This window comes from Cariama cristata, unplaced genomic scaffold (assembly GCF_000690535.1).
Source record: "Cariama cristata isolate BGI_N322 unplaced genomic scaffold, ASM69053v1 scaffold15216, whole genome shotgun sequence".
Lineage (NCBI taxonomy): Eukaryota > Metazoa > Chordata > Aves > Cariamiformes > Cariamidae > Cariama > Cariama cristata.
This window is the reverse complement of record NW_009620571.1, coordinates 15,813-27,627: the sequence shown is the minus strand read 5'-3', so window position 1 is coordinate 27,627 and position 11,815 is coordinate 15,813. Positions and strand designations below refer to the sequence as shown.

The 11,815-nt window shown below is 37.6% G+C and overlaps 1 protein-coding gene across 1 annotated transcript in view; it reads right to left on the bottom strand.

The window, feature by feature from the left end:
* The window catches only part of LOC104162836 (unconventional myosin-IXa-like), a gene marked incomplete at its 3' end in the record, with an annotated part of 35,723 nt that extends 23,993 nt beyond the window's left edge, over window positions 1–11,730 (bottom strand). The window contains exons 1-4 of the mRNA XM_009701664.1: window positions 11,668–11,730; window positions 9,985–10,079; window positions 5,834–5,896; window positions 4,435–4,534 (exon numbers count right to left, since the gene is read on the bottom strand). Coding sequence (XP_009699966.1) covers window positions 4,435–4,534; window positions 5,834–5,896; window positions 9,985–10,079; window positions 11,668–11,730 — 321 coding nt within the window. The remainder of the gene's footprint in view (window positions 1–4,434; window positions 4,535–5,833; window positions 5,897–9,984; window positions 10,080–11,667) is intronic.
* Window positions 11,731–11,815: the final 85 nt, after the last annotated feature.

The window sequence follows — 11,815 nt, the reverse complement described above, 5'->3', positions numbered from 1 at the left end:
ACGCCTCCCCAAAAGAAAAAAAAAGGAGCCAAAATTAAAAAAAAAAAAAAAAAAAAAAAAAAAAAAGAATTTCCTTGATATTAGGGCAGACAAGCATTACAAAGTCCATACCCAGAGACCAAACTCATCATTAATATTCTGCTGGAGCAATTAGTTTCCCAGGAAAAGCGAGTCCCCTGCTTATTATCGACACATCGAAGCAATCCATGGATATCAATGGAAAATTTAAAGAGGATATAATAAATAAGGTTTATTTATAAACCAGATGTCTGCAGCAGGTTGAGTCCATGGCTATGGGAAGAGTTGAGCAGATGCTTAAGAGTGAATCATCAACTGAAGCAAAGACGTGATTTACCACAGAAAAAGATCCCGAGCAAAATAAAATACCAGGTAAACAGCCAAATAATAATGGCACACAGTTTTGCTGTGCAAAATAGGAACGTATAACACGGTAATCCCCAAGCTGGCAGGGCATTACTTGCCCTCCTCCAGGAGAAGGTGTCAAATTTGGGGTTTGTTTTAATTTTACTTCCTCCAGTAAATTGTCCTAACCCATTCCTTAAGCAATTAAGGTCTTTGTAACTTAGTAAAGTGTATTGAGGTATACAGAAAACCATCTGCTCTTCATTCCCTGCTCTTGTAGGACCTCTAAGGATGCTGATGTATTAAGGATGTCAATGCAATATTCAATATTTTTAAATCTTGAGGGGTCAGACTCCCTTTCCCTCCTCCCCTCCTAAGGATTTTGCAGCAAAATCTTAATGTTAAGACATTTATTTAGGTCAAGTGAAACCCAGCTCCTTCACAGATTACCTCTTACTCTCCCAGATGCATCAGCTAGAGTTCAGCAACCATTAAGCACATGGTAAAATTAGCAGGAACAACATGCAGCTGATCTGAAACATGCTTCCCCGTGCAAGACAAAACCACTAGAGACCACCATGGGACACACAGACACCCAAAGCACGTCGGCCAACTGAAGCCACTGCCTCTGACTCTGTTGCACAGGAGGAGCCGGGGAAGGGGGATAAGCTTCACCATTCCCTTTTTTGGGTTGATCCATTTGGAAAGGATGATCATGTCAGCAGAACTATTTTAGGAGAATGATTTGTTTTTGCATTCTGAATAATACCAGGATTTGATTTTCTCACAGATGGTTGGGGGGGATGCTTTTGAGTTTGTCTTTTTTTTTTTCCCCTGGAAGCTGGAAAGCAGATATACAGCTACAACTATCATGAACCGATGCATCTCTTAGGGCTTCAAGAGACTGATTTGCTGTTTTATCAGAAAGGAATTTCAATTTTCACATTGCTGCTGTATCACAATTTCCCTAAATCATCATGTATTATATCAAGAAGGAACAAAAACCCCCTTAGTTTGCTAAAACCACATGACCATATCCAACTGTTGAAGAAGCTTTCCAGATGGAAGGAAGCAAAAAAGGGCAAGTGAAAAAACACCGGTATTGTCATAGGCTAACACACAAGCAACACCACTGCAGAGCACAAGAAAGGAGAGGGTAATTAGTAGGTTAAATTTAATTTGACTTCATTTTCTGCTCACATCTTGGTGCACCTAACAAATTCAAGTGAGCAGCAGCCCTGCACCAGCAACACAGAAGACATGGGTACTTGTACTGACCGGCTCAGAGTCATAGCAATAATCATCCCAGCTCTGTCTGAGGGGTTTCTTTGTCATCTGAAAGCAAGGCAGACCAGGTTAAGTAGCGTTCAGACCAAAAATAACTCCCACTACCTGCTCTTTAACCAGGGCAGTAACATCAATTTTCCAAGTAAAATAATTGTTGTTATTCCTTACTCTTACCTTTTTTTCTAAGGTAAGATTTATAATGCTTTTGCAATCATGGTGCTCTGACTCCTGCTTACAGTGTTTTCAAGACAGTAAGGACCTCTCAAGGCAATAAGCTTAAAGGATTTTAAGATCCTTTCTTTTTCTCCACGGTTGGAGAAACTTTTGGTTTACCTAAAGCTGAAGAGCTATTGATGGAAAATCACACTGAAGAGCCAATTTTTTGTTTCTATTGTCAACCTCTGCTCTAGACACATGTAAGTGCCACAAAAGTGCGATTCTCCAACCGATTAGAAAGCAACACTTGAAAGCTTTTCAGGAATTTAGATCTTTTTCCAACCAGACAGAGATGGAGTTGAGACAAGTCAAAGCACATGTCAGTGACCAGTCCCAAGAGGGAGTGACACACGGCACCAGAGCTCCTGATGAACTTTAAGGATCTAATCCTGCAAATCACTAATTTCAAAATGGATAAATGTGAATAACCTGCATAGAAAATATTCAGCAAACTGCAGGGTATGCAATGGTAGGTATACCTGCTATTGGTATGAGATACGGAGAAGTCATCGAAGCTCAGGGGATAGTTTAAATAAATTTTCTTTAAAAAAAATTAAAATAATTTTTTTTTGTTTCAAACCTGCTCCCTGCATTTACAGATCAATGGAATAACAGCAAATTTAGGTGAAATATCTGAATACATGATTTCTCATCTGCAATGCAAAATGCACATTTGTTTTGCATAACACAACGTGAGCTGAGGAACCTGTGAGAATGAAAATAATGCTTGACTCAAGGACAGAGTCAGTCCTTGACTTAAGGGGCCTGGTTCAGTATTTTATAGCTTCTAAATTTTAATATTTAATTTTTAGTTAAATACTTAGGTTCATTTCTGAGCTCATTCTTTTTCCTTTAAAAAAGGCAGGGATTCCTCTAGGACTTTAAGAAGCTACAAGGGTCATTCTAAAATTTCCCCCTTTTATGTTTCCAAAGTTTCTTTTCCCATTCCTCCACTACCTCTTATTCCTGTTTTCTCCTTATTTTCCTTTTTCCCCTTTGTCTATAGCACATGGGACAGCTGTTACTGCACTGTCAGAAAGCCTTAATATAAAATGACGCCCTGAACACATCTGAAGGAGCCATTTTGCCATAGCTGTCAGTGTTAAATTGTCTCTTTAACACTAATCCTAATTATTAAAAATTTTAAACTTATTATAATTAAAAAAAACTAAAAATCCAGACTGTCACTACTATTCATACACTGTGTTCAGGCAAGTACAGAGACTGCTTCCTTGATCCCTCAGCATCCTTCTCCAGCCTACTTGCCCAACAGCATCCTAATTTAGAGTAAAATAAACATTTCAACCTAAATTATCGCATTCCTACTAGTTCTACACACTACATGCCATTGGATTTATAATTTATAGTAATGCCCTTAAACTGCTATTAAAAAAAAGAAAGGGCTGTAACTAAAAGCAATGTTTTCGACTAACATAAAACTACCAGATTGCCCCAGCAAAACCTGTGAATTTGACAAAACATTTGATCCAAATGATCTTGGCACTTTCCCGCTGCAAAACAGCAGCGCAGATGGTCGTGAAGATCACACCACATTCTCCAACTAACGCCTGAGGCACAAAGATGGTGAGCAAAAAGCCTTCAGCTCTTAATACGTTACTCATTTGTGTGAATTTCCTGATCCTGCTAAGAGTGGGTGGGAGTCATTAATATTACAATAGATTTTGGTTTTGACAGCTCGCTTTAAAAAGATCTTTAAAAAGCCCGGTGTAATTGAGATGTATTCCAGAGTTAAATCATATTTCTAGAAAGACTAAACGCTATTTGGGTTGTAATGTGTGTCCAAGTTTCTGTCCAGCTTATGAGTTCAATCACTATGGGTAATCATGTTTCAGCTCCAAGAAAATTGCAATTAGTTAAAATCAACGTATAACCTAACTACTCTTCCACATATTCCTACTCCTTTTTTTAGTTTTTTTCTTTTGAGCAAAAAGCAGTAAAATCCTTATTTACAAGCATCAGTGGACAACTGCATCTTAAACACCTGAACTAAATCAGATTTTCCAAAATATGAGTTTATTTGGCCATTGGTAATACCTCACTAATTTTTAATTCACACATTTTCAATGGTTGCTGTGTTTTTCTTTATATTAAACTTATTACATTGTTAAATTCAGAGGATCATGCTAACAGCCAGCCAGGAAGTTACAGAATTAGGACTACCTCATGCAAGATGTTATATCCTGAAGAGCTACTAGTATCACACATTTGCCCCTTTTCTCCTAGTCAGCAGATAGATGTTAATGAGTAAATGACATTCAAACAGATAACAGGTAAATTTTTGTTTCTCCCTTCGACAATTAAAGACACAATATATTTAACATATCCCAGTTAGAGGACAAAAATGGAAAACACTGATTTTACTTTTTTTTTTTTCACACTATCAGGTGTTCAGATTGCCAATGCAGAATTATTTCCAATGATGGAAGGCTGCCTACAGAGCATTAAGACAATCCATTTTTACTACTCCACTCATTTTCTTTATTAGCATTAAATATCAGCAGCAGAAAAGGCAAGACCATGTATAGTATTCCTGTACAGTATGCCCACCTGGTTGAGGTAATGATATTCCTCAGGCTGCTTCAGATGAAATGCTGATCTCTCTTCCTCACTCGCTCCTGCCAGGAGGTAATAAAATACATGGTAGTTCCTAGTGACAAATAAAATTAAAAAAAAAAAAAAAAAAAAAGAGAGAGACATTAGACTTCAAAATAAACAGCAGCACTAAGCAGAGAAGTGCATGTAAACTTCATAACCTGATTTTCCAGCTTCCAAACTCAGACTTGAACACTGTTTAGAAATGGCCCGCGCCCACTTTGAAGTGATGTAAAAGATTAATTTAAAGTAATGGAGAATGAGAATCCTCTTTTCTATTCAAGGACATCCACTGCCCTAGAATATACTTTAAAAATTCCTAGCCAACATCGTCATATTTTCCTTCAGAAATACGTGCAATGCCTACATATATTTATTAGAATCAAAACAACATATTTCCTTGCAATACAGAAATTATTATTATTTTAATACCTTATTACCATTAAAAAGGTAATGATTTTGTACTTGCAGTTTTGTACAACAGAATGGAAAAATCTTCACATTTTACAGCTACTCAAATATTCAAAATACTTGAATATTACTAATATTAAAAACACCCCAAGTGACACTCCTCTGTTTCGCTTCAAGACAACTCTAACACAAATTAACGCTAAGAGTGTAGCAGTATTTCTAAAATTAAAACTTTGCTTTTCTGTTGGATGTTTTCCAAGAGGAACCAAGTTTAATCATCTTGCAACCCCCAAGAGTACATTTGTCAAGGCTGTATGTGCTTTTTAACTTTGGGATCAGCCATGAGCATTCGAGAAAACTTCTTGCACAACATCTGCCTCAAAAGGGAAATGCAGACAGAAGTGTCAAGAGTTGAAAGACAACTAGAAGCAGCAAATTTATTTAAAATCAGAGTAACAATCACTGAGAGCGGAGTATGCAACAAATAACATGTTGCAATTAGGAACGAACAATTTGCTTAAATTATTTTCTATATAATTCCAGCTTTTTCTAGAGGCCCTTCTGATGGCTTCAATGTGTTAAGAACTGGAAAACAGAACTAAAATACCATCTTCTCCCCCAAATTAGATATTAACTAGCTTACAAGTTGCACAAGAAAACAAATGGTATGTAATAATCTACATGACATGAATCATAAAGACAATGGAAAATATAAGTCAAGGACTGTCAATAAAATAATGGAGTTTATTTTCCCTGGGTAGTACATTCTTCCCTAAACAGCAAAATATAAAATGCACCATTTACCTTTGAAGCACAGGGTCAGGAGCCTGAAAATCCTGATTCTCCCCATGCCAGCTCAAACAGGGTTTTAAGCTATATGTGCCACACTATTGGCACATATGGAAGTCAAAACCAACCCTGTAAGCAAAATATAGGCACCTACCGTTCATTGTGCTCCTGATAGACTAGTCTTGATTTCTCCAGGAGGTACTTTTCAACATAAGCTCTACAAGGAAAAAATAAAAGCGTTATTCATTGATCCAATATTCAATCTAAATGAACACAGCTTTACCGGGACTTTTCAGTCTTCCTATGCACAAAAAAAAGTTTCAGCCTTGTTTCACTTACTTATATAAATTTCTTCCTAGGCAGAACAAGCCCAATATTATGTTTGGCTTTTGAGGTTTTTTTGGTTTGATACAAAGCCAACACTAACTTGGATATTAAAAACATGATCTCAGATACATTAGCCTATGGGCAGGGAGCACAGGGGGAAATTTTGACAGCAATGAAGAATCTCGGATACCTATTTAATCCAAAGCCCGCAAAATAAAATTGCTTGCAGACCAAGATTTGTGCACACAAGAAATACATCTGGGTGCAAAAGTTTGCAAGATCAGATTTAGCTGCAGAATCGGTCCCCAAATCACCATTCCTTCTTCCAGAAGAGCCACGTCCCAACAAAAACTCAGGTTATTAACTTGAGGCTACAGTCAAAAAATAAACAATTGCAAAAGCTCCTTATTGGAGTTTACATTTTATCCTAAGAGCCTCCATAATAAACATGTTTAATTTACATATTAAATGCTTTTTTCAAGCTTGTAGAGCCAAAACAAGCTTCGACAGGTTTTTTCTTCCAAACAATAATAACCAGTAATGACAGGGATTTAAAAACCAGAGTTATAATTGGCAGTTTTAATGATGTAGCTGTGCTTTTCCAGCTACAGATGCCCAGTGACGTGGCACCAACATTAGCGGCCACGTATGAATCTGGAAACCCAATGAACCTTGAGCATGGTAGGACAAGGAGGTGCCTCTACACTCGCTTCTCCACTGTAGTCTGCAGATGGGGAAGACAGACCTGTTTATTACTTGCATCTCAGTAGTTCTGCCCTCCTTTCAGTAACAAATAAAATGAAATAAATCGTTTGGATGTGCTGCAGATGTTTTCTGACAACTCTTACAGCAGCTCTTAGGAGAGGCTACGGGAAATGGCATATCCAGCCCTCAATGGGATGATCTTGCTGGATAGGACGAGTAAAGAAAGAGAGATAGCAAAGCATTATTATTCCTCTGTATGATGTGCACCAAAAAAGTTTATTTTTATTTATTCCCTGCGAGGAAGCTGAGAATAGTCTATGGATGTTCCTTGCCGACAGATTTTTTAGTATCCTCTTTCTAACCTGAAATCAATTTTTCCTTTCCAAGTCATGCCATAAATTCACTGCAGGCTTAGTGAACAGATGAGTGAAAAAGGTACCAGAGTGTCCCAGATCCCACTCCCATCCCTGAGCAGTAGCTCAGCACGCTGCTGTACAACCACCTGGATCACATCCACCACCCTTCACATTTCATCCCTTCCCCTGTGTTTTCTGCTCTTATTACAGACCCAAAAAGAAGGGGGGGAAAAAAAAAAAAAAAGAAAATCACTCTCATGCAATAATTTAGGTTGCAAAGGTCTTCTAGAGGTCATCTGGTCCAAACCACTACTTAAATCAGGGTAAATTTTTTAATTTATTTTTATTTTTAAAAATATTTTTGTAGATGCAGCTAAAATGCTGTTGTGGTAAGATACCCCTTGCTTAGTGTAAAGGTCACAATAAACACATGTCCCAAGAAAAACATGTCCTCTCTTCTAACAGGACAGTGAAAAGGAAAACCAATTTAAGCATAAAAAAGTAGATGTTTTCAAATGTTTTCCATTTACTGTTGCGAATTATGTCAAATCCACCTTTAAGAGTAAAGCAAAGGAGTTCTGAGAGTGTGATTTCGTGTAAAATACTCATTTAAGCATGCTACAGAGCCTGTACTTAGCATCCTAGGTAATATCATCTGAAATCTGAGACTGAATTTCATATACAAACACCAACATGCAAAACACCCAAGCACAGCATGTTTGAAAGCGCCAACTCATGGTATTTGATACACAGCCTCATGCCATTGCACAGATTTACCATTATACTGTGCACTGTTGCTTTTAATTAAAATGCCTCCTATCTGGCTCTTCTGCAATTTTATGGAGCGTGTCAGATGTTGAGGCTTTTGATGACCTTATGAGGACCAAACAGGTTGCAAAGACCTTCCTCCAGAACTCACTTATCATTGACCAGGACAAAATAAATTCATAAAGCCTTATGGGAACACACTTAACTGCAGCCATTGCTCATGCTCCATCAATTTTAAAGACATCCTCAAAGACTTCGTTTCATGGGGTGGGGTTGGCTGCTACTCAATCTCTTGGCTATTACATCTCTTAAGTTTAAATTCACTTCAAGTTTTGGTTCATTATATTCATAGGGTTTGTAAGCAAATATCCAAACTGCCATTTTCAGCCTCCTAACAGTGAAATTCTGATTCAGGGCTGCAAATTACAGTTACATTAACAAAGCAAATAACATGCAGAATACAGGACAACAGTTGACTCGGGTTGCGCATAAGATCTATACTAAGTTTTGAAAAAAATAAATATTTGCGATCTTGTGTGGGAAAATATTGTGGTCTCATATGCCAGGAACTGCTCACAGATTTTTTAAAATGTCTTTTTATTTTCATCGGGGCAGCACTGTAAGTTTATAGCAAAGCACAGTCACATCACACCATGCAACCAAAGACCAAGCAAGTGCATTTTTTTGAAGAAAGAAAATTCCTCTTACTTTACAAACTAGAGTATATGAATACAATGCCATTTGCACCTGTCTGTCAAGCATAAACAGAGGCCACTTCCATGCAGCTGATATAGCATGGCAAGATAATACATTGTTAGGCCATTTTGTTGGATTCTTGTTACCCTGTATTTCAGTAGGTATCCAAAAAAAAAAAAAAAAAAAAAGTTTGTTGTCTCGTTATTTGTACGTGCAATACAAAAAAAAAAAAAAAAAAAAAAAAAATCAAGGCTTATCCTTTTAAGACGACTGTTCACCAGAACTAAAGAAGAAAAAAAAAAAAGAACATCAGATTTGATGTAGGATGAAAAAACAGTGGGAAGGTACAAAGACTACCCAAGCTCATTAAAAAAATTAATGGCAGCTATTTGTGTGATACTGTTCTGCTGGAAAACACGAAAGAAAAAAAATTTAAAAGCAATTCTCTAGAACAACAACAAAGTCCCAGCAAGAGATCTCTTAGCTAGCTACAGAAATTATACAACCCCTGGAATGTCACTTCTTCTCTTCATTTTTCCAGCTGAGTTAATTAACCCAGACAAAAAGCAGCATTAACATAGCCCTGCTCATTTAGAGCTAGCTTGAGTCACTTTGTGGTGACCTGATGCTGTCTGAATTGTCTAAAGCCAAAGAGAAAGCTGGGCTTAGATAAGCCCACCCAGGAGGTTTCATCCATAGGCTTCCAAACATGCAGCACTTCTGCTGCAGCCCTCCCCCGGAGAAGGAAGGTTTGAGTCACAGCTGTATGTCCCATAACCTTTGGGAAGGAGAAGAGATGCTGAAATGAATTCTGGAGAACCATGATGAAGACGAGGATGTCCTTGCAATGGCCCGGGGGAAAAAAGAGGCCCTAATTGGTCAAGGGCTGGGTTAAAGAGAGACTTCAGGGTAGAGACAGAAGCATATGGGGAATTAGACAGCGATCAAGAAAAGTCTGGCTCCATTGCCTCTGTAACATCCATCAGGCAGCTGGAGATTAAATCCTCCCTTAGCTTTCTCTTCCCGAGACTGAGCAAAGCCAGCTCTCTCACAGCCTCTACTTGTTCATCAGATGCTCCAAGTCCTCTAACCCGTCCTAGCTAAAACGTTCCCCTTTCCTGCCTTAACTGCTATCTTAAAAGGAAAAGTTCCATTTCAGTTTAATTATAAGGTTGCCATCACGATTAAGGAGACCTCAACTGGCTTAAAGACAGCTCAGGTATATTCATACTTCAATGTGCAGCTCAGATATGCCAACACTTTCATACCAATGGATTTAAAGATACTAAAAGATAATAATTTTTTTTTTTTTTGCATTAGGTTTTGGGAAACATACTGGCCAAAAAAATTAGCCTTCTATTTTGCATATCCCCTACAACATCCATTTAGGCTCCATGTGCAGTTGAGAGTACGCACAGCATCTTCAGCCTGTGAACTACTAATTTCCACTTACCCTCGCACGGTGCCTGTCTCCTGATAATTCACTTGAATAAATTTGCCAAAGCGACTCGAGTTGTTGTTATGCGCCGTTTTTGCATTTCCAAAAGCCTGTGAAAAGAGAGAGATGCCATCATTATGTCCGAAAAGCCATCGCTTTATCTTATTTGTATTCACATCATTAACAACTTAACTTTGGGGATTTTGCTGTCTTTGTATAATTAATAAAAAGTATATGGTGAAAGTCAGTTGAATGGTCTCCAAAATAATATGACAAGCTTCTGGGGACCATATACATTTTTAATTTGGTATTCATGAAGAGCAGATAAACATTGTTTAAAAATAAAGTGTTAGCTGCACAAGAGAGATTTAACATTTGAAGTTATTATAGTCTATATTAAGGTTGTGCTTTATTAATTTAAATAAATACGAAAGTACACTGCTCCACGATTCTAAATTTTAATGAGCTAGAAGAAGCTGCTTTTTAATTATATATGGAATGAGGGGAAAAAACGCTTTGAAGACTACTCAGATGTTAGACAATGTCATATATAGCAGCGGCATAACCCAGAGTATTTTCAGCATTTCAGACACTGTCGCTTTGATTTGCTGCTGTTGTTTTTCCAAAATCAAAACGCTTTCAAGTCTTTATTATGCAAAGCTTTTATTAAAACCCTGCCTTACCGAGGCACCTAATACAGACAGTCATTTATTGCCATTTAAAAGAAATCTCTGAACAGAAGAGCTATTGGAAACCTGTAAGAACTGCAGCTCAGCTTCACCGAAAACTGGTATTTTCAATTGTGCCTAAATCACTTTAATAATTCAGCCTACAGTGACAGAATCTGTCAAGCTAATAGGTCCAATTAATGTTTCATTTATTAAACCAGTTTTGATAAACATTCACCTTTTCTTCTAAGTCAAACTTATTTAAGGTAATTATATACAAGATAATTTCTAAGTGTTGTTTGTATATGGACATTGAATTACAATTACAAATACATTTTGTGCTGAGGCTTAAAATCAGAGCTCAGCTCCGAGCTCCCAATAGATTTATTCCCTACTCAGCTATTTATTAGAAAAGATTAAAAGGGCTTTAAAGCTATAATCTGAAGCTTTTCAAATGACCTTTTCAGATTTAACTTTGCAATCAAAAGCAAAAAATAAAGGCTAAATTAAATGAAATCTTGGTGAAAAGGCATTTGACACTTTCAGTACCTGCATGATGCATGCTCTCACATCTACCTTTATCTTCCCAGGCAGATTTATTTAGCAATCTGGTTAGATTTAATGATTTAAGAACCAAAGGAGGTTTGCTAACAGAATAATAACATGGGTTTTTTTCCCCTATTTGAATACAGGAATTTGTTTCAACTCAAGCTGTTGCATATGAATTTGCTTTAGTTGACTAAAACAAGATCTGGGATAGTCAAAACCTGCCAAGCAAGCAGATTACATTTGAGAGATGATTTCAGACACACAGCTAAGGAACGCTCCCCTCCAAAGGCTTCACATCTTTTCGGGCTGCTCACGCTTGCTTTCTGCTTATTCCCCCCCAAAATCCTCCGCACACCCAGCATCTCTCCCCTACCCCACACCTCCAGCTGACCACTGAAGTCCCCAAAACTCTCCTGGTGATGAAAATCCAGGCATCCTCTCCCCCAAAACAGGCATTTTGACATTGAAAGAAAGGATTTACCTGTCCTCCTCCAGCTACTTCAGCAAGCAGAGACACAGCAAGAAGCTTGTAAGTAGAACACATTGATATTCTACACAAGCTAGTGCATTGCCATATATTTATATACTTGTTTTAAATTATATTAATTGCACTACGAGCATTTCCCTAC